Raw genomic sequence first — 24952 nt, 5'->3', positions numbered from 1 at the left:
GAGAGAATGAACCATAAATGTCTGAGTAAGGGCGCACTCCAAATTTAGAGGCAGCTGGTTTGACTACAGAGATACAAACGACAGCTGGTTTGACCACACTCCTGACTACTGCACCTCTATTCTCTTGATTCTTGGTACCTGCAAATTGGCTCACAGCGCCATGTGCAGTTGTGACGTGGAGGGGACATTTGTGAGAAAATCCTCAGCATGATAAATGGCAGAGTATTTGTGACAAAAGTCACATTGATATTTTTTGTGTCTTACTTGTAGAATATCTTTTATTAACAATATTCTTTATCTTGGGATATTTTCTTTTGCACTTGCAGAAAATACATTTTTGTTCATGTAACATATATTTTGTTGTACTTGTATGAAATGTGGAAAGCTATTTGTTTCTGAGGCATCATCTATTAGAAACAAGTAGTGTATTTGTTTGTCAGATGTGTTTTTATCTTTGCAAAACCGAAATGCATTAGTTTGTTAATGGTGCTTTGTATTTGCAAACCACACTGTGTTTGCAAATGAATGGTGGGGAATTTGTGAATACATTTTTATTTGTTTGTGAAGTTATGGCATAGATTTAGCTCCATAGAACTGTAACTGGACAGAATCTTATTTATATGACTGCATGTATTACACTAGGCTGACAGTCCCTCATTAATTTCCCCTCCAGCAATACGGCCGTCTTACCAGATTCTTGTCTGTGAGTATTCGCCTCCTCCTCTCCTCCTCTGCCTGAAGCTTCTCATTCAGAGCCTCCTTCTCAGCCGACAGCTCAGATATTTTCTCCTGGTAAGAGAAGGACACAGACATGCATCATTCACCAGTGGACATTGAGTTAAGATTAATCTAAAACTATAAATCATGGGGATTTTGTTTCATATGAAACAATAAATTCATCTTACATATCTCGTTTCCCATCAGGAATCTCTGTCTTCCTTTTGTCACAGATTTGTTGTGTGAATGGTTCGCTCCCAACATTAATTGTTAAATTGCAAGAGGTTTGGCATGGCAGCGCACACCTTCTTACTACATTCAAATTTTTCTATAATAAATTCTCAGCATGCCTCCCAATTTTTTTTAAAAATATAGAATATTTGTGGTTAGCAAGATTTTTTGCATGTTTTCCTGACCAATCTGGAAACATCTGTGGTCTGATTGGTGCTGCAGCTGTGTGCAAAGCACTCGACCTCTAAACAGCCTGCACTGTAATTCATATCAGCTACATACATTCAGTGTGTGCATGCACATTGTTCACATTGGTCCACATTTTACACACACTGTTATCAAGTACAGCATGTTTCTATTTCCAGTAATGTTAACCAAAAGAATTCAGTATGACAACTCCAACTTTTGGGGGGTAAAAATTTAAATAGGAATGAAACATATACAGAGAGAGAAGTTTCAGTCTGTGTCAGTGTTTTCTCCAGGTTCTCCAGATCTGTCAGCTGGATCCTCTTCAACTCTGAAACACACACAACAGCATCAATTAATCATACAAATGTACATCAATGAATAACTAATCTTGAAAATATTAATTTAATCTATGAAAACAATTATTGCACAAGCAGTACATTTATCTATGAGAGGCCCTTTGAGAGATAATAAATACTTGGTCTCACACAGACCATCATACTCTCTCAGACACACTATTATAGTCTCTCACATCTACCATCATACTCTCTCACATCTACCATCATACTCTCACATGTACCATCATACTCTCACATGTACCATCATACTCTCTCACACACACTACTATACTCTCTCACATGTACCATCATACTCTCTCACATCTACCATCATACTCTCTCACATCTACCATCATACTCTCTCACATGTACCATCATACTCTCACATGTACCATCATACTCTCTCACATCTACCATCATACTCTCACATCTACCATCATACTACATGTACCATCATACTCTCACATGTACCATCATACTCTCTCACATGTACCATCATACTCTCACATGTACCATCATACTCACATGTACCATCATACTCTATGTACCATCATACTTCACATCTACCATCATACTCTCACATCTACCATCATACTCTCACATGTACCATCATACTCTCACATGTACCATCATACTCTCACATCTACCATCATACTCCATGTACATCTCTTCACACACACTACTATACTCTTCACATGTACCATCATACTCTCACATCTACCATCATACTCTCTCACATGTACCATCATACTCTCTCACATCTACCATCATACTCTCTCACATCTACCATCATACTCTCTCACATGTACCATCATACTCTCTCACATCTACCATCATACTCTCACATCTACCATCATACTCCTCACATGTACCATCATACTCTCTCACATCTACCATCATACTCTCACATGTACCATCATACTCTCTCACACACACTACTATACTCTCTCACATCTACCATCATACTCTCACATCTACCATCATACTCTCACATGTACCATCATACTCTCACACACACTATTCTCACATCTACCATCATACTCCCACTACTTACCATCATACTTCTCTCACATCTACCATCATACTCTCTCACATGTACCATCATACTCTCCATTACTTCACATGTACCATCATACTCTCTCATGTACCATCATACTCTCACATCTACCATCATACTCTTCTCACATCTACCATCATACTCTCTCATCTACCATCATACTCTCTCACATCTACCATCATACTCTCTCACATCTACCATCATACTCACATCTACCATCATACTCTCACATGTACCATCATACTCTCACTTGTACTATCATACTCTCTCACACACATCTACCATCATACTCTCACATCTACCATCATACTCTCACATGTACCATCATACTCTCACATGTACCATCATACTCTCACATGTACCATCATACTCTCACATGTACTATCATACTCTCTCACATGTACTATCATACTCTCTCACACGTACTATCATACTCTCTCACACACACTACTATACTCTCTCACATCTACCATCATACTCTCACATGTACCATCATACTCTCACATGTACTATCATACTCCACATGTACTATCATACTCTCTCACATGTACCATCATACTCTCACATGTACCATCATACTCTCACATGTACTATCATACTCTCTCACATGTACTATCATACTCTCTCACATCTACCATCATACTCTCTCACATCTACCATCATACTCTCACATGTACCATCATACTCTCACATGTACTATCATACTCCACATACTCACATCTACCATCATACTCTCACATGTACCATCATACTCTCACATGTACTATCATACTCTCTCACACACACTACTATACTCTCTCACATGTACTATTATACTCTCTCACACAAACTACTATACTCTCTCACATGTACTATCATACTCTCACACATACACTACTATACTCTCTCACATGTACTATCATACTCTCTCACATGTACTATCATACTCTCTCACATGTACTATCATACTCTCTCACATGTACTACTATACTCTCTCACACAAACTACTATACTCTCTCACATGTACTATCATACTCTCACACACACACTACTATACTCTCTCACATGTACTATCATACTCTCTCACATGTACTATCATACTCTCACACACACACTACTATACTTTCTCACATGTACTATCATACTCTCTCACACACACTACTATAGTCTCTCACATGTACTATCATACTCTCTCACACACACACACTACTATACTCTCTCACATGTACTATCATACTCTCTCACACACACACACACTACTATACTCTCTCAGATGTACTATCATACTCTCTCACACACACACACTACTATACTCTCTCACATGTACCATCATACTCTCACACACACACACACAGTACTAGTGTTGTCTGCCTCAGGACAACCAGTGTGTCCCCAGGCATAACGCCCTGCTATATTTTTATGTGTGTGTCTTTATATACAGTCTAGGGCAGTGGTTCTCAACCTTTTTTCAGTGATGTACCCCCTGTGAAATATTTGTTCAGCCAAGTACCCCCTAACCAGCGCAAAGTATTTTTGGTTGAAAAAAATATGTAATACACAGCGCTGTGCCATCATTATGTGCCATTATTAAAGGGGACATAGCATGCCCATTTTACCACAAGTAGATATGGTTCCTTGGGGTCGTAATGAAATGTCTGTAACATACTTTGGTCAAAATACCACAAGGATCATTTAAAACAGCACCCTTTTTACCCTGTCTAAAACAGCCCTCCACAGTGTGACCTGTTTTGAGTGCCTGTTCCTTTAAATGCGAATGAGCCAGCTCCCCCCTCCCCCCTCATGATTTTAAATGATATAAATTACATATTTTATATGATATGGTGAGGTGGGGGGTGGGCCAAGACCATGTAGGGAGACTTCCAGTGCCTTGTTACGACACAAAACCCAGGAAGCTCAATCGAGTCACTCAAGCATGACGTTTCTGACTTAGAGGAACTATAACAAAACGCGCAAGTGTTTTTTTCCCAGAGTTTTTGGGTTGGTAGACATGCCAGATACCCACATTAACCTGTAGAAGCACTAACAAAGTGGAATCTGCATGCTATGTCCCCTTTAAACACTTAAATTTTATTGAATATTTATTAAATAAAATTTTTTAAAGGATTTTTGAATGGATGCTAATTTTAAATACATCTTTAAAAAATCTCACGTACCCCCTGGAGTACCTTCACGTACCCGCAGTACCGAGTACTAGTACCCCCATTTGAGAACCACTGGTCTAGGGTGTGTATGTATATTTATATTAACATAATATTATATTTATTACAATATAGTATTAATATATTAATATTAATACATATTGTATTTTAAAGTGGCCATAAATATAACTTTTATGATGATGGCATTACACATCACCATTTGTCTCTTTACCTGCATCATTCAGGTGGGAGGGACAGACAGACAGACAGACCATCACCCGAAGTTCTTCAAGTTAACTTTTAATGTAACTACAGCCTTTCTAAAGTTTCTGCTGTGACAACTATTTTTCCTTGTATAAAACTAGTCCTACGGTATGAAGCAGTACATCTCCTGCTCCTGCAAATATTTCACAATTAAAAGCATTTAAAAACAAATGAATAGATTTGGTCTACAGAAACGCTGGTGTGCTTATATTTTGAAATGTGCACAGGCAGTATTGCAATCATTTATATTTGTGACAATTTAAAAGATAAACATTGAAACTGTGTTGAAAGTGAATTTTCTCTGTATATTCTGCCTGCGAACCACGCGAAGAAAACCGGCGAGACCTGAACCGCGGCTCGTCAGGCGAGGAAGTGCCCCTGGTGCACCTGACGAACCAGGTCTGAATAACCAACGCGTGTCCTCCTCAGACGCAGGCCCCTGTGTGTGGCTGTATTAGAGGAGATCTCTGTGGATCCAGCATTTCTGACATTGTTGTATTAGTGGGAGAGTTTAAAACATTCCCCAGGAAGTGCAGTGCGGCTCCGGGTCCAACATGTTCCCTTATGGATCTGTTGATTTGGAAGGCGGGACATGTCAGTGAAACCAGGCCTCATCAGAGATAACCAATCAGGAACTGAAAATTCAATGTAACTTCCGTTTCAATCACTCTCTCTCACACAAACCATCACTCTCTCTCGTACACACTACTATTCTCATTCACATATCAAATCATTCACTGTCATTTTGTTCCTCACACATGGTTATTTGCATTCACGTGTACAATTGATTTCTCTTACATGTGCTATTATTCTTTCAAATATAATATATCTGTGCAAGAGAGATCAGTGTTGTGTGTATGAGGTATGATAGTACAAAAAAGAGAGTATGATGGTACATGTAAGAGACTATAGTAGTGTGTGAGAGAGAATGATGGTATATGTAAGAGAGTTTAGTAGTGTGTGTGTGTGTGAGAGAGAATGATGGTATATGTAAGAGAGTTTAGTAGTGTGTGTGTGTGTGAGAGAGAATGATGGTATATGTAAGAGAGTTTAGTAGTGTGTGTGTGTGTGAGAGAGTATACTGGTCTGTGTGAGACCAAGTAGTAATTATCTCTCAAAGGGCCTTTCATATTTATCACTACAGTCAGTTTAGTATGTACGGTTGTGTGTCATGACAAAGTTAAAAAGCTGGGCTGTCATTTGTCATTTTGTCACTTGAGCGGCAAATGAGGAGCAGCACCAGACGTTTCATCATGAAAACATTTTACTCTTACATCGCACCATGCACACTACATTTGTCCAACACTTGCCTTATATAAGGGTGGCTGTTATCATACCATCATACCATTTACAACACTGAACATTCATGCTCATTGTGTTAAGAAAATACATTAAACCATTTTTAAAAAGTACAATCTTAATTTATATTTACACACACCTAAATAGATATAAATCACTCAACCAGCACAAACAAACTCCCCTTATTTATTTATATTGCTGTTGTACAAGAGAGGAGGTGTCCATTATATGAATCTGTGGATTCCAAATCTCTGCTAACAAACTTTCTTATTTTTCCTTACTTTATATGTATGCAAATGAAAAAAACAACAACAACTGTGATTGTGTATTACTGCTTGTAGATACCCTCCTGGAACTAATGACAGGTGTGTGGGGTAGAGGTAGGTTATGATAGATAATGTTTTTTTACTATTGGCATTCACTTAATGTCAGTCTCCAATTTTACTTCTAAAAGATCAAATATTCTGCTGATATTTAGTCATAAACCACTGCATATTTTCCAGCTTAACAGTGAGATGGAACAGCCCAAGTACTTAATTTAGTCATATGTTTATCACTTTATGTAGTAATAATATCCAAAAATTAACCAGACATCTCGTAATGCTGCCTCGCCATTACACGCACCTTGTATTGAGGTGTCATACTGCTTTTTGACAGACTCCATCCTCTGGCTTTGACTCACTTCCAGGTTCTTCCTCTCTGTTTCCTGCTGGCTCCTCAGCTCCTCGACCTGAAGACAGCAGACACCGGTTATCAAAAAAAATGTTTGTGTCTGTGGGACAGTGGAGATGCTACTACAACAAACACAGATATAGCAAAACAAAGGTACATATATCAAAGTAAACAAGGTTAAACACAGATTCTTACATGGATGAAAAGTATGAAAAATCCCATCTCTGATCATGTTGTGCTGTATGACGTTACTTGAGCCTCATATTCATAGTCATGCTAAGATGCATCGTGGATGTCACCATGGCAACAGTCTAACCAGAAGGTCAGCGGTTCAATCCCAGTCTTCCCTAGTCTGCATGCCGAAGTGACCTTTGACAAGATACTGAACCCCAAATTGTCCATTCTCATAGAGAGACTGCTGCACATAGATGCACTGTATGAATGTGTGTGTGAATGGGTGAATGTAAAAGTGTATTGTAAAGTGCTTTGATTGGTCAAGACTAGAAAAGCACTATATAAATACAGAATATTTACCATTCACTCAAAGCACTTTACAGTGCAGTTTGTGCGATTCACACACACAGTGCATCAATATGCAACAATTTCTCTATCACACATCACTCACACACTGTAGGATTGGGGTGCAGTATCTTCGCCCATGGACATTTCGGCCCACGAAATGGGGAAGACTGCGATTGAACTGCCAAACTTCTGGTTAGAGGATGACCTGCTCTACCTAAAACCCAGCTGCCTCCAAGAGTCAAACCAATGTCCAGTGAACCAATCAGAGTGGAGACAGGTGTTGCCATCGTCTTATAATAATGGTCAAGTTTCACACACATAGACCACATGTCAAACTGCTTCCAAAGGACAGCAGTTACAGTTCTCAGTAAATGGTCTGAGGGACTGATTCTCTATGTGTCAGGTTGCTTTATGAGGGGTAGTGTCCCTGTTACCTGACATCTTTAACTCTGTCATTATTTCAGAAGAAAACCAGATTTTTACAGGACTAACAGATAACCACTTGTTACTGTTTATGCCTAACATGAGTGACAGCAACAATAATATTTTAAATGTGTGTGTTCTCACCTGCTGCTTCATCAACATGCGGCACTTGTCAGCTTCCTCCTGGTACGTCTGGTGGACATTGTCCCACTCTGTTTGGTAAAAACTTCTCAGTCTGTCACGCACACAGAAAAACACAATTAGAAACATCTTCAAAACAGTAACATCTGCAGGCTTTAACTTTCAGTAATAACAGTGTGGTAACACTGCAGAGTTATAGCTTTCAGCAGAGGTGAATGCGTACCTGTCTTCCAGCTGCGCCAGCTCCTCCTTGTGCTGCTCCTCTAGCCTTTTCAAAGCCTCTTCCAAGCAGAGGCGCAACTCCTCCCTCTCATTCTCCAGACGTTCACAGCACTGTGATGATGTGACTAGAAGGAGACAACGAGAGAGTGCTGGATGTTAGTTTGTACCTTTGAAGGAGCATCAAGGGTCTATAGTTTAGATTTGTTGCCTGAGAAAATTGTGTTGAACCTTTTTAATCACATCAAACCTACATCCATATTTCACTCAAAAGGGAAAATCACAGATGATCTCATACAAATAGTCCTAATGGTTCAGAGTTCAGTTGATGGGAATTAATGGAAAATAAGAAAAGACTGAACTGATCACCTGTTTACTCCACAGGATATAAGCTAAGGTAGAAATCTCTGTGAGTGAATGTGAAGCGTGTGGAGACAAGATGTGCTTTGCTACTATTTTGACTTTTTACTGTTTCACCATAAATCATATTCATATCCACAGTACACACCAGTACAGTCATCATATTACAGCATGCAATTCTAGAGAGGACTGAGATGGGACAGGCCCAGAACAGTCAGCGTCTCCACATGTGACAGTCTTCCTCTGTGTGTGTGTCTTGCTCAACATTCCAATACAACCACATTCCAATTTAATTACTCTTACGACAGACATAGCATCCAACCCCCTGAAACATCTGCAAGTCAGCTCAGAAGTGTGCAGCAGGACTCATTACTCTCATGACTAATTTAAACACTCAACAAGCCCATGCACGCTTCCCTCCATCTCTACCAATCACCATTCTGATTCCAGTTTGTTCTTAGTCTGAAATATTTATCAGAATATCAAGATAGACTGATAAAGATCTCTGAATCTCTCTGTTTTTGACTTGGGATTTCTTTCTCTCACTTTCAGCTGTCAGATCAAAGCACCTTACATGAAGAGCTTTAATCTCAAGAGCCACATCACATTCTGCATTATTTCCATGTTGCTCATCTTAATTTTACTCACCATCTTTCTGTAACTTTCACTATTTTTTAAAATTATTTAATTATATAGTCTTTTAAAAATTTCTTTCCAAGTTCCTTTTTTTATTGTCTCAAGTCTCAATTTGACATGATTATGTTTAATATTAAATTTTTCTTACTGTTCAAATTTGCTGTACAAATACTTAATTAGCTCATCTGATGCACTTAAAGGTTCTTGAATAAATGATTAAATCATTATTAGAAGTATTTCAACCTAGAAAACTGAGCCTCTCCTAGCTATTTCAGTTTGTACTCCGGATTTTAGTCCAAAGCCAAAGCAGGTGGCAGAGATTCTGCCAAATGAAAGAGTCAGTTTTTCTGGTTGTTCTACCTCACATTGACCCTAATGTCTCAAAATGTACCTCGTTGATGTTAATGTACAATCTCTTCATCCTTGTGTACACATTAAAAAAGTCATAAAAACCAATGTAGTCAGCTCACAACATGTGCAGAGGCTTCTCCTGCTCTGGGTCTTTCCCAGCCCTGAGGAGCAGCTGCATCAGTGTTAAACCACAAATAACACTTTGTTTTTAATGGCTGTTGACCTGCCCTTCATAAGCTTTGTGTACAAGTGTCGTATGCAACGAACAAGAGAGAGAATGTGCAGGGGTAGAAGCAAGCAGCTGGCTGCACGGGAGTATGTGCAGTAATGTGCGTGCAGTAATGTGTGTCTCTTACCCAGCTCATCTCGGAGCTTTGCCAGCTCCAGTGATAGCTCCTTCTTCTGCTTCAAGGCCTCTTCACACTGCAGAAAACAAGATACTGCATTTAAACAGACTTACTTAATATACAAGCAGAGGCGCTGAAGCTGTAGTTAGATTTCATTCATACATTTTTCTTCCTCCCTCACAATAATAATCAGCTCTCAGCCGCTGTAGTGTCAGTGCACTGTATAAAGTTGTATATTTCTAACTAAAGGCTTGGACAACAGAAAGTCAAATACTCTATCAAGTGGACTATACTGTAAGTAAATTATTATTTTGGAAACAGCCTCATGCTCTCAGAAAGCAAGTGTAGACTTTGCACTCATCAAAGGTGAGTGATTGTAATCATAGACTTCACACTTAACGACAGGGGAGTTGTTTTAGAGCAACACAGGGGAAACATGGGTGGAACCAATCCTATAAGACAATTAACAAAACAGTATCCAGCATCTTACATCAGCGACTGAACTTCTAAAAATAAAAAAGTATAACTCTAATCAAGGATGAACAGATGTCTAAAAAAACCTAACACACACACATGTGCAAACAAGTGGACAGCCACACACAGTTGAGATGAGCATATCAAAGTGCACCCATGAGCTCTAAAAGAGAACATTATGATTCTATAGAACCATGTCTTACCCATGAATTACCGAAATATTTACTCTCTCTGGTAAACACATCAACACTAAACAACTGAAACTTAGCATCAGGAGGAGTGCAGTCTGTAAATCTGAGCGTTTGTGCTCCTGCCTTCTAGCTTTCACACACACACACACACACACACACACACACACACACACACACACACACACACACACACACACACACACACACACACACACACACACACACACACACACACACACACACACAGTCATAAAGTCCATCTGGGAAAGGTCAGTTAAGTGAAAGAGCAGATAAAAGACCAGAGACAGCAAGTAAAGAAAATAAGCTGCTGAGAGAGCACGACAGTGAGAAGAGGTGTCATAACAATATGAGATAAGGAGAGTTCAGTGCACATTGTTACCTCGGTACAATGTTTCAAAGCTTATTCGAAACATTTGTGATCCAGATGAGGCAGGGTCAGATTGTTTGGACTGATCAGCAGCACCCAAGACAGTGAATGTGTCAAAGTCGAAAAAAATACATGACGACCCCTGAATTCCTGTGACCCACTGATACAATTCCTTCTGAATCCCTGACCCTCTGAGAAGAGCCATGGCCATGAGAAGACAAAACAGCAAAGAAGTAGATATAGAGCAGCACACAGAAACACATCTGGGCGAAATGCACACACACCTTGCGTCGATGGGGGGGGGGCTTCCTGGGCTTTGCAAGGGATTTGCCGGCCGTGGAGCCCATGACTTGATGAAGAGAGACACACTTAAGAACACAGACACAAACCCTCTCTCTCACACACACACACACACACACACACACTAATTCTGTCCCATCAAAAGTGGAAAGTGACATTCTCTCTCTCTTTATTACACTGCTCACTCTGCCCCTTCCACTCCTCCCTCCAACAGTTTCTACTCCTCCTGTCTACACACTGTATGATAGAGGAATGCAAGTTATTTCTGCACCAGATTTACATATGAAACTGGTGCAACTGCATTCATCTACATTTAACTAATGCCTCTCTTCTTTTTTGGTCAAAGTTTTGTCCCAATAATTTTGGTCAACTTTGGTCAAATTAACTCAGTCATTTCTAACTGGTATTAACGTATGTCTTAACTTGTCCTAAACTTTTTATTTGTCCAGTTTGGTTTTCAAATTTAGTGCTAAATTTAACAAAAAGAAGTGGAAATGAACAGCAAAACAAACCAAAAAGTGGCAGCCATTAAAACCCAAGTTTGTTTTGTAGTAATTCTAATAAGGCCGACTCTCCTTTACAGATTTTGATGCTATTGTTTATTACAGGTCTTGCTGCCATTTCTTCTTCTTCTTAATGGTGGTTGGCATCCAGCTTACAAGACCCCTGTGACTCTTAGGAAAGATAAAAGAACCCTGACCTGTTCTCTCTCACCCTCACCTTCCCCTCCCTAATATGTTACACCTGTGTCTAGTTAACCTCACTTCAGTTAGTATACTGTATACGGTCTGCGTTTACCCCTGTCCTGTGCCAATTCGTCTCGTCTTGTACGTAGAGTTCCAGCGTTATACCCACGTCTTGTCTTGTGCTTTTCACCACGTTTTCGTATTTAGTGACCTAGCCTTAGCCTCACGTTTTTTGGATACCTCTGCCTTGCCTTTTTGCCCTGGAAAAAAAACGACCACTGTTTTTTAAACTGGACACTGTTTCAGAGTTGTGCTTTTGGGTCTTCCGTTCACATACTCAGTCATTACAGCACTATTTGTATAGATCTGTAAAAAAATTACTATACTCATTCATTACATTCTTAATTCACCTATCAGATCCACTTTATCTAGGAGTAAAGACAGGGACAGGTTTAAATAGTCCAAGTACAATTCTAGCAGGGCGGTGAGAGATGCTAAATGTTACATTAGCATCTGACAATACTCAGAGAAACTCCAACACCAGTTCTCAGCTAATGACTCTGCTTCTGTCTGGAAAAGGCTCAGACAGATCAGAAACTACAAACCTTCAGCCCCCCACTTCTTTAATGACCTGCGCCTGTCCAACCAGCTGAACGAGTTCTACATTCGTTTTGAAAGACAATTGGACAGACCTGACCCCATCCCCCACGATGACCAGCCCCCATCCAAGAGCATCACCAACACCAGCTCCGCAGGGGTATGTGACTCTCCACACCTGCCCACCACAGTGCCCCCTTCCCCCTCTACCAAAGTGTCACACCTTTCCATCCTGGAGAAGGACGTTAACAAGCTCATCAGGAGACAGATCCCCCGCAAAGCAGCCGGACCTGACTCTGTCTCACCATCCATGCTGAAGAACTGTGCCGCTCAGCTGTCTACAGTGTTCACAGACATTTTTAATACCTTACTGGAGACATGTCAGGTGCCAGCCTGCTTCAAATCCTCCACCATCATCCCCATCCCCCAAAAACCAAGGACCACAGGTCTTAATGACTACAGACTCGTTTCCCTGATTTCTGTGGTAATGAAGTCTTTTGAACGCCTTGTCCTGTCCCACCTCAAGGACAACACCAACCCCACCTCCTAGACCCTCTATAGTTAGCCTACAGAGCCAACAGATCTGTACACGATGCGGTAAACATGGCTCTCCACTTCATCCTCCAGCACCTGGACTCCTCAGGAACCTATGCTAGGATCATGTTTGTGGACTTCAGCTCTGCATTCAACACCATTATCCCTGCTCTGCTCCAGGACAAGCTCTCACAGCTTAGCTTGCCTGACTCAATCTGCAGGTGGATCACAGACTTCCTGTCTGATAGTAGGCAGTGTGTGAAGCTGGGGAAACATGTCTCTGACCCCCGGACCATCAGCACCGGAGGCTGTGGTCTTTCTCCTCTGATCTTCTCCCTGTACACGTACAGCTGCACCTCGAGTCACCAGTCCGTCAAGCTCTTGAAGTTCGCGAGCGACACCAACCTCATCGGACTCATCTCTGGAGGGGACGAGTCTGCTTACAGGTGGGAGATTAACCACCTGGTGACCTGTTGCAGTGACAACAACTTGGAGTGGAGATGACTGTAGACTTCAGGTAGAGCCATGTCCTGCTGGCCCCCACCACCCTGTGTGACTGTCCAGTGGACACGGTGGAGTCATTCCGCTTCCTGGGCACCTTCATCACCCAGGACTTGAAGTGGGAGCTGAACATCGGCTCCCTCACGAAAAAAGTCCAGCATTGGATGTACTTCCTGCAGCAGCTGAAGAAATTTAATCTGCCAAAGAAGATGATGGTGAACTTCTCCACTGCCATCACTGAGTCCATCCTCACCTCATCCATCACCATATGGTATGCTGCTGCTACTGCCAGACTACAGCGCATCATTCGCTACGCCGAGAAGGTGATCGGCTGCAACCTGCCCTCTCTCCAGGACCTGTACGTCTCCAGGACTCTAAGGCGTGCAGGTAAGATTGTGGCCGAGCCCTCCCACCCCGGACATGGACTCTTTAAGCCACTTCCCAGGAGGCTGCGGGCCATCAGGACCATTTAACTGAACTGCACTGATGTCCCTGGCTGTGACACTTGATACTTTACAAATAACAATAACTTTACATTTTGCACAATCCATCCTGCTCATAGTATTTTTTATTTAGCTTATAGTATTTTTGTTATTTTTATTTACAGTATATACAATTTTTCTATTTTTGTTATTTATAATTGCACAAACACACCACAAAAAATGTCTTGTATGTGTAACCCAGCTTGGCAATAAAACCCAATTCTGATTCTAATCTTTTTCCTCGCTCTTTACCTCTAACAAATACCTTCAGGCCACACAAGCATCCACGGAGCCACCCCTGCATAGACTACTGATGGACTAATTCTAAGACCGAACACACCAAGTTTCAATCAAATTTTATTTGTTTAGCCCATATTATTCCCTACCTGACCAAAGTTATGCCTCTGACATTTTCTATTCTCCCAGCATTCCTCCAGCACTACTTTGGTAGGATTAGAATCACTGTGTCCGTGCAAATTAGTCCCGTAATTAGCCATTAGTTGCATCCTTCTTAACTCCAGTGGCATCTCTCCCATCTCCACTTGCAATGCAGGTATGGGTGAAGTTATAAACTGCATATCCTCAATGCTTATGCCTTAATGACATCTACTTTCCTCAGAAGAAGATTTAGCTGCAGACCCATACTAGCATAATCCAAACCAGACCTAATCAATGCCATATATATTCTTTTCAATGAGGCACAATTGTCTCCCCAATTCCTGCCAATTAAACAACTCATCATATTGATTACTTTTTTGTATTTATCCTCCATCTTTTTAATAAGATTTGCCCATGTTAACCATGAATCAAAAATGACTCACAAAAATTTGAACGATTCAACCCTCACTAATTCTATATCATACATCCTTAGTTTAACCCCATTGTGGCAAGAGACGTTGCCACTGGGGTCTCCCAAACACAGCCAGACAACAAGCAGTCACCACTTAACATTAGTTATTAACATAAATCCACTAAATCAACATAAATTGTCCCACACATAACCTTTTCAGGTTGCTCGGCTCAGCTCTGTCTCTGTGTTTTCTCCAGTCTCCTCCGTGTGCCTCTCTCTCTCCCTGTGGCAGCTGCTGCCTTTTAAATCGGCTAAGAGCCATCAGCTGCGCTGATTACTCCCCTGGTACAGCTGGAGGTTCTCTCTGAGCCACCTCCACGGCCACATCCATCTTCAATTCTTTCCCTAGTGAAAACGACTTGGTGTTTTTTACACTGAGAACGTACACCGCCAATCATAACCCCACTCCACCACCTCATCAATTGCTTCTTGCACCTTCCTAATTGCATGATCGATGTTCCTCCCTTATTTCCAAAAGGCTCCATCATCCGCAAACAGTGATCTTCCTATATCTACTGGTAGTTTAGAAAAGACGTAATTTATCATTAAGATGAAAAGTAGATGAAAACCACACTGATGACTTGAGGAGAGGAATGCTCCTCTCCTCTCAAGATCATATGATGGCCTTTTTGTTACCATCCTCTCCATTTTTTTGTATACATTTGATGTTAGTGCCAAAAAAATTTGATTGATTGAGGTTCTCTCTCACGTCTTCCCATGTCAATCACATTAATCCTAAATAATTCAATGCTGCTTTGACAACTAGTTGTATTTTATAATTTATTTCACCTTACTTCAGCCGTGCCATTGATCACTCGTGCTATGAATGTTACTAGAGCCTTTTTTTCCACATAACTCCTGTCATTACTCCTTGACCCTTTGTGGCAGTGTTCTATTCTCTGGACACTCGTACAGCGTCTGCATATGTGATCCCTCGTTCCACCCTTACTTTTTGGATTTTATTCTCTAGTCTCATCACCTCACACCCACCATAATCAACACTATGGGCTCCTCTACAGGTGCAGCATTTTGACTGCACCTGGTCCACATTTTCCATACTCATGGTCACCCCTACACCTATCACACCTCCTCTTCACTTTAGAGTCTTTGGCTGTGTGTCCAAACCTTTGGTCGTTAAAGCATCTCAATGGCATTGGCATATACATCCTCACTGGAAAACTTACAAAACCTAGAAATATCCTCTCAGGTATAGCCTCTCCCCCAAAGTCAATCAAGACTGTTTGTCTTTTTTCCCTCCAATTATTGTTGTTTCAGTCTCTGTGCATTCACTATCTTTCCCGCGTTGATATTCTTCTTTAATTCCTCCATACCCACACTCAATGGTACATCCCACCAGTAAGTTGCTATCATTGAGGACCTTGACAAATAGGATCCCTCCTATCTTGTTTGCCAGAGATGTTGTCCACATAAACAGGGTTGATTTTCTTCATGCTTTCTTGAGCCTTTTCAATAAACTTTGTAATTGTTGAGGAATTTTTGACCATCCTCACACATTACTGTATACGCCACTATATATTATGTATATTGTATATTACACTATATCTGTAGAGAATAGTGCCTGTCTAATTCCACAGATACTCTGTTCTCTCTTTAAGCAGTACCAAAGGTCAGGTTATAGATAAAGGGCCAACAAACAGTACATTGTAGTGTCTACGTTCAGGGACTTTCATATCTAACTCAGATGTGCTAGACAGAGAGACACCAACTTCAACTCTCACCAACTTCAACTCTTTTGCGTATTTCATTAGTGGTAAGACGTAAGGACACAATGTGAAATAGGTATGCATATTTAGGATGCAAACACCTACATGTAACATAGAGAGTGACAGCAGTTCTAGCCTTCCATGGATGTGCTGTTTGAATGGGTGACACAAGTAGAGGAAGATATACTGGGGTAGATATCTTCAGACTTGGGGGTGACAATTGCTCATGTTACTCTGGTGGCTTTTGTATATTGTTTCACCTTCTGGTCTCCTTGATGAAGTCTACATTAAAATCTTCTGCATAAGACATCAGCTGCTGCCTGAGTTGTCCTTTCACCAGCTTCCAGAAAACTTCCATAACAGTAATGACACAATGTTTATCAGGTCTATCACCCTTCTCCCTCACTCTCAGACCTATCATCATTGTCACTTCTAATTCTTTTTTTCCAAGCTTGTTTTCATTCATCCGTGCCCTCACAGACCCCTCATTCTCTTCATCACTTTCTCCAAAATAATAAATTTCTCCCCGGCTGCCTACTTCTGATACATTCACGGAGCAGTCGTGCTTAACCATCACCAAAGAATTTTCAACTAGATTTGAATTTCCCGCAATATTCCGATTCTTTCCTTGTTAGCATCCTCTTCCATCTTCCGCCATATGACATACATATGAAACTCTCACAAAGTGCATAAAACAGAAGAAGTTGTACTTAAAGCGTCATAACTGTGGGGTTTACATGTAGAGTATTCATATAACCCTTACACAACCAAACAAAAAAAAATTATAAACCGTGCTGTGAAGAAAGATTTTACTAAATTAAGAAGTGTTGATATTGTGGTGGTGGTTACAAAAAATCAAACAGAAATGAAAAAAAACATTTGAATTTGTATTGAAACTGCAGCGCATCAGAGGAGTTCAGCTGAGAAGGAGGTCCTTCATATCCATATATGAAGGACCTGTTTAAGCACAGAAACCACAACTTTCACATCTTTTTTTAAACAGGGACATTCACGGTTCTGTGTTTCTAATAAAAGGACGTAACAACTGAAGAACATGAAATACACATATATCCGGGACAGATTTGCGTTCACTCTGTTAAAAGAATGTGGACACATGTGGCCCAGACCACTTCTGAATTACCACATCATTATTGTCCAAAATAACAATAATGATGGTGATAAATAATATTTATATAATAATCGTTGCCAGCTCTGGAGTCAGAGATACCTGCAGAATATGAGGGGAATTTAGAAGTAAAAAGTTCTTGGTCATCTAGGCCTTAATGTTCTTGAGACATTCCTGAAGTTTAACTAAGTGATTATATTAATCAGGCTTCATAGATAAGTACAGCTGGGTGTCATCTGCATATAAATGGAAGTGTATGTGGTGCTTCCTGATGATGTTGCCTAAAGGAAGCATTTACAAAGTGAAAAGTATCAGTCCAAGTACAGAACCTTGTGGAACGCCATGACTAACTTTTGTGTGTATGGAAGAGTCATTGTTGACATTAACAAATTGCAATCTATCTGATAAATATGACTTAAACCAGCCTAATGCTGTTCCTTAATCCCTACATGTTTCTGTAACAGAATCTTGTGATCTATGGTATCAAATGCAGCACTAACATCCAGCAGGACGAAGGACAGAGGGAGGTCCATTATCTGATGCCATGAAAGGTCATTAGTAACTTTTAACAGTGCTGTTTCTGTGATGTGATGAATTCTAAACCCTGACTGAATGTATTCCAACATACCATTACTATCTAAGTAATCATATAGCTGGTTAGCAACAGCTTTTTCAAGGATTTTGAAAACATTTGCATCATGTGTTGAAAATGGCAGCTGGGTGTAGATTCGGATCATGAGTCTATCCCTGCTGCCTTCTCCCTAAAAACAGCCATTACTCCGGTCTTGCTATACAAGCATCTCACACACAGTACTTTAAATAACAACTCTGCCATATCACCGGCAACCACTCAGTGATGTTCTAATAATAGACTGTGGGTGCTCTGCTCTATTTTGCCAAATGGAAAGGATAGTGTGCAGATAACTGTCCATTAACATGTTCTATTTACATGTACAAACACATCCACCATGGCTTTAAATTGACGTGGTGCGACAGTAGAAGAAAGGAATGAATCAAACACTGTAGTCACACGATTTATACCTAATAATTCACTCGAATAATTGGTTAGAGTCACTACAAAGAGTCAGTATAAGTCTGACAGAGAGTCACTACAGAGTCACTTTAGAGAATCACTATAAAGAGTGACTACAGAGAGTCGCTACAGAGTCACTACAGAGAGTCACTATAGAGAAACACTATAAAGAGTCACTACAGACTAACTTCAGAGATTCACTACGAGTCTGATAGAGAGTAACTACGAGTCTGATAGAGAGTCACTACAGATAGTCACTATAGAGAATCACTATAAAGAGTGACTACAGAGAGTCGCTACAGAGTCACTACAGAGAGCAGAGACCTGCAGCATTTGCACCTACGGAGAAAGTTCATTAATTTCAATTCAATTAAATTTCTATTTAAACCAACTATTAAAATGTCAGTGACAAGTGACAAAGTAAATGGTTAACTCATATAGAAAAGCATAACAGCCACTGTTTCACTCTTATCCCTTCACCCAACTTACTTCTTGTTGCCACCAATAAAAAAATCACAAAGAAATCCACTTGGTTTATTGAAAGACTGAATAAAATCACTGCCTGGTCCCATTTGTTTTAAATATGCAAATTGAGCAGCTTGGAGTGATTTCTTCATTATCGTTCTTTCAGCAACTTCTGAATCATTATCACCAACAGAAGCACTCTAATAACTCTCACACAGATCCATGTCTATGTTTTAGTAGTATTTTACACTGATGCCAACATACTGTAATAATGTACAAATAATGTGTTCCCTTGCAGTTAATAAATAAGATAGCTTTTGTTCCACAGCAGGCGGTATGAGTATTTTCACTATTTGTAAAAGGAGTACCTCGGTGAAGAGATGTTGGATGACTGTAGCCAGAGCTTCTACTCTCTTATTCCCCTGGACAAGAAGCTTCCTCAGCTGGTTGATGGCCTGGTTCCTCTTCTCTGCCTGCTGTTTGCTCTGGTTTTGTTTAGCTGTAATCGCCGTTCCCTCCGCCGCAGCCACCCGGGCCACACCAGGTTTGGATGCATTCTGTATGCGGCATCCAGTTTTGGGGCTGGACCGAGACCCGGTTCTCGCTTTGAATCCAAGCCTTTTGACTTCAGTGACAAGCATTGGGAGGACAGCCGTTACTGGCAAATTTGTATTCACCAAGTTTGGTACCTGGCAAGACACAACATAATGCCAATATAGACAATTATCAGAAGACCTGGTTTTTAGAGAAAGATAATTGTTCAATAAGCAAAAAAGAATTAAACTATTCACTTTGGAGATTAAGAAAAACTATTGGCAACACCAGGATTGAGAGTATGTCGACTATAGATTGAGGACAAACATGAACAGAGAGAATGAGGATGTTGTGGATAGATACATCCATATGCCTCCTTTTACTGATTAAATCCTACAGTGTAATACTCACTGTTTTTTCTAATGATTTTGATTTAGTGTCTTTCTTTTGACTGAGCTGAATTTGGATCTAACAAAAAAAGAAGAATGCGTACCAGTTCAGGTGGAGGCTGCAGCTGGTTCTGGCTGTTTACTTTGGCTGGCGCTGCTGCCTGCGAGCTGCTGTTGGTGTTTGTGGGCCTCGCTGGAGCCTCCCGGGGTTTGTTTTTGTCCACTGCAAGAGAACGATGACGTTTAATATGGACAGCCGGCACAGCGTTCAATATGACGTCTTCACTCAGCCCATTAAAAAATCGTGACAGTAAATTATGAAAACACAAACACACACGTTTCATCCATATTGAGTCTGTATGTATTTTTACATAAATCTTGAAATTAACCCCTTATGCAGTGACACATTAAACCCGTCAGATGTGCATTTTTTTTGTTTAAAATTCATTTTAAAAGTCTTTAATTGATTTAAATGTAAAATCTAATTCAATTAAATTCCATCTGTGAACCCTCAGGTCCCAACAAGGCCCTGAAGCTGCTGACGGCTGCCTTACACTGCCACCTGCTGGAAGCCATAGAACTCTCTGATCAGTCATTCAGAATGAGGAAAATGTGTATGGGTGTGAAACCGTGATGGAGACTAGGATGTGGGAACATGTTATACAAATGCACTGGGTACTCTTCTCTTCTTCAGAAACAGAGTTTCTAATACTTGGCCCTAAACACCTTAGAGATACATTATCTAATGATATAGCTGCAGTGGACTACATTGCCCTTGCTTCCAATGAAACCTGATTTGTCCTTTAATTCTCACTTAAAACAAATTTCTAGGACCGCCTTCTTTCACTTGCATAATATCTCATGAATCAGACATGTCCTTTCTCAAAAAGATGCAGAAAAACTAGTCCACACCTTTGTTACATCCAGACTTGATTATTGTTATTCCTTATTATCAGGCTCCAGCAGTAAGTCGTTAAAGACTCTGCAGCTTGTCCAAAATGCTGCAGCACGTGTCCTGACAAGAACCAAGAAAAGAGACCACATTTCTCCTGCATTAGCTTTGCTACACTGGCTTCAGGTTAAATCTAGAATAGAATTTAAAATTCTCCTCCTCACCTTCAAGGCCCTTAATAATATGGCACCATTATACCTCAAAGAGCAGAATTCAGGCTTACTTGTCGTCCCTAAAGTCTCAAGAAGTAGAGTAGGAGTCAGAGCTTTCAGCTATCAAGCTCCTCTCCTGTGGAATCATCTCCCACTTTCAGTTCGGGAGGCAGACACCATCTGTACGTTTAAGAGTAGGCTTAAAACCTTCCTTTACGATAAAGCTTATAGTTAGAGCTGGTCCAGGACCTTGCCTTGGACCTGCTCTTAGTTATGCTGCTATAGGTCTAGAATGTCAGGGGACACACGACACATGGAGCTTCTCTTTCCAGCTTCTCCTTCCTTATCACATCAAAGAAATTAATGTCTCATCAATACATGTTACTGACTTGACTTCTTCCCCGGAGTCCCTATGCCTTATCGTTCGCAGATCCAGGGCCGCAGCTGCGGCCACATCATGGATTATGATCAGAGATCGTGATCGTAATGGCGGATCCTGTATCGTGTTGGCATGTGATAATAGTGGTTGACCACGATCAAGGGGGCAGGTGATGGTGGATCCTGATCGTGGTGGCTGCTGACCATGGACTATGATTACAACAAGACTGCTTGATATACAATATGTCTACTCAGATACTCTATCATTACTGACAATAATCCATCAATTAATTTACCTTCCATTATGCTACAAAGTGTTTATTCTAAGGGGAGAGGATGTTACAACTTGTTAAAGCCCTATGAGACAAATTGTGATTTGTGAATATGGGCTATACAAATAAAATTTGATTGATTGATTGATTGATTGATTGATTGATTGATTGATTGATTTTATCACCATATGGCAGCGTCTCGAAGTAGGCATCATGGCTGGCTGCACTATCCCCCCTCTACTGTTCACCATGGCAATGGAAGTGATAATTAGAGCTTCAAAATGGGTAGTAGGTGGCGAAGAGCAAAATTCGGGATCTGATTAACACCAATCAGGGCCTACATGGACGACATGAGAAACCCTGACCACAACAGTACCATGCAGCAGACGGTTGCAAGGGAAACTTGAAGAAAACATCACATGGACCAGAATGAGGATCAATCCAAATCAATAAGCATTTCAATAAGCAAAGACAAGAGGTCAGATCACAGGTTCTAAATGAATGGAGAATCCATTCCAACAGTGTCTGAGAAACCTTGGACGATGCTATGATGCAATCCTCAAAGAACGAAGGCAGGTCCAGCAACTGAAGCAGGATGTAAACAGTGACCTGAAGAACATCGACAAGTCCATGCTTCCTGGCAAGCTTAAGGTTTGGCTTGCTACCCTGACTGATGTGGCCACTTAAAGTAGTTGATGTTCCAAGGTAGGTATATGTGGAGACACAACCAGGTACTCAAATGCCTTGCAGCAATAATAGATACAAAATGAACTGCTACCAATGCCTTGCAATCAAAAACATCAAACGTAGTTAAAAGGACAACATTTGTCCATGAGGAGAAACAGGGACAGAAAAGGCCTCCTCCAATGACCAGGAGCGGTCAGTTGGAGCAAGTCCAAGACTGGAACATGTCTGTGAACGTGGCCTGACCTGATACTCTGGTCCAAAACCCTGCGCGTCGTCTACTTCGTAGAATTGACAGTACCCTGGGAGGATAATGTTGATGAAGCGAATGAGAGGAAAAGGCTGCGGTATGCAGACATGGCATTTGAGGCAGAGCAACGAGGCTGGAGAGCAATAGGTTGCCCTGTGGAGGTTGGCTGCAGGGGTGTCCTTGCAACATCCACCATCAGGTTGCTCAAAGATCTGGGGATCCATGGACAGGTCCTGTGCCAGACCATAACAGAAACATCACACACTGTAGAACACTGCAGCCAATGGCTCTGGATCAGGAAGAAAGATCCCAACTGGGCCCCAAGATGCTCGGGACATGCACCCAGGTTTGATCAACCTGCGGTGGGCCTGCCTTAGAAGAGGGTGTCTTGTGATTTAAAGGCTGAAACACCTGATATCCCTAAGGTACACAACTGAAGATATGTCCCTAACATCCGCTGGTGGTCACTAACATCCGACAACATCAACTATGCATTAATTAGTGCGGCAGAATGTAACTTGTCCTATGTTCTAAAATGGGAAAGCGTTTAGTTTAAAAAGGCATAGAGGTAATGATGTCTGATCTACTGAGTGGGCCACATGGCTTTCATAGTATTGCCATACAAGCCAGTAGCCAGTCAGATTTACCTTGAGCCTCAGCGTACCCTCAAGTTCGGCCTGTATCATTGATTAAAAGGCAAAAACACCTGATGACGCTAAGGTGCAAAGGGAATTTATGTCCCTAACATCTGCTGGTGGCCACTTACACCTGCTTACATCTACTGGTCTTGGTAACCTAAATTGTGCAGAAGACCTTCAAACGTACAAGGGATATTCAACAACTTGTCCTATATTCTAAATTTATGGCAATATTCAAGGCAAAGCCTATGCAAAACCTATTGTTGAACTGAAAAGCTAAATATTGTGCATTGAACAGAAATAGCTAAAATAGTAAATATGAACCTCCTAAGTGGTTTTTTTGGAAGATACCGGGGTGGTAGATCTCGACTTAAGTTTGAAATTAAAAAGTGACCTTAGGCTTGAAAAGGTTGGTGACCACTGCAGTAGAAAATGGAAGTTGCTCTTGTTTTGTTACTCTAAAGGTCTGAATATGGGCTTACTCTAAATTTAGAGGCGGCTGGTTGGACTACGGTGGTAACAACGATGGCTGGCTTGACCACAGTCCTGACTCCGGACTACGGGAGGTTGAAATACTGTAGGGTGAATTACTGCAAACACTCATATTTAAAGAAGTTTTATCAGCACCAACTACTACTACTTTTAAAGACCAACATCATCAATACCCTACAAGCAAAATATTAAATCTTTTCATGCAAGAAAACATCCAAAATACGCATTTAAATGTTTATTTTACTAAACTTTGTGCAGGTAGATTTCAATCACAATCCATATCTTTAAAGGCTTGTTTTTTCAAAATGAGTTCTTTTCTCAAACTCTAAACCACGAATCTCCTCCGCAGCAGTACTTAGATAAATTAACTTTGCAGTTTCAGTCCTGTCAATATACTAAAGGTATTTAAAAAGGGGTTTACTCATATATCATTCACAGCTTTATAGATTTTTTTTTTTACCTGACATGGCAGATTGATTTCTTTATGGCTGTTGACAGTGTTTTCTGATTTATAAAATAATAAAACCAGATCTCCAAAATCTGTTTAGTAAAAGCTATGGCTCTGATATGTCATCACAATGAAACAAGAATCTTGAACCTAGCTTTATCCAATGTTCAGATTTCTGTTCTGCAAATTTATATAACACACATTTAAGTAGATAATGCATCATTTGAGTATTTAAACATAGAATTTCCGAAAACTGATAATTCAAAGAAATATTGTCTAAATATAAGCAAATTAACTGGGGAAGTTGCATTAGTGACGCCTGTCAGAATCTTTTACTGGTTCACCTGTCATGCCTTCACCTAAGCAGTTTTACTGAGTCTCGATTTGAGATTTAACACAAGCTTTTGAATGTTTCTCAAGCTTTGCATACGCATTTTTAAAGAAGTTTTATCAGCAACAAGTACTGACACCAGCTTTTAAAGAGCTGCATCATGTGAACTCCGTTATAAAA

The 24952-nt window shown here is 40.6% G+C and overlaps 1 protein-coding gene across 2 annotated transcripts in view; it reads right to left on the bottom strand.

Annotated features, from left to right (window-relative positions):
• The window catches only part of LOC118119959 (microtubule-associated tumor suppressor 1 homolog), a 69911-nt gene that overhangs the window by 6311 nt on the left and 38648 nt on the right, over nt 1–24952 (bottom strand). For both annotated transcript variants that reach the window (XM_035174467.2, XM_035174478.2), the window contains exons 8-15: nt 20280–20398; nt 19621–19941; nt 9911–9977; nt 8212–8335; nt 7992–8082; nt 6855–6960; nt 1392–1465; nt 691–789 (exon numbers count right to left, since the gene is read on the bottom strand). In XM_035174467.2, the coding sequence (XP_035030358.1) occupies nt 691–789; nt 1392–1465; nt 6855–6960; nt 7992–8082; nt 8212–8335; nt 9911–9977; nt 19621–19941; nt 20280–20398 (1001 nt within the window). The remainder of the gene's footprint in view (nt 1–690; nt 790–1391; nt 1466–6854; nt 6961–7991; nt 8083–8211; nt 8336–9910; nt 9978–19620; nt 19942–20279; nt 20399–24952) is intronic.

This window comes from Hippoglossus stenolepis, chromosome 2 (genome assembly GCF_022539355.2).
Source record: "Hippoglossus stenolepis isolate QCI-W04-F060 chromosome 2, HSTE1.2, whole genome shotgun sequence".
Lineage (NCBI taxonomy): Eukaryota > Metazoa > Chordata > Actinopteri > Pleuronectiformes > Pleuronectidae > Hippoglossus > Hippoglossus stenolepis.
This window is presented reverse-complemented; position numbering and strand designations above follow the sequence as displayed.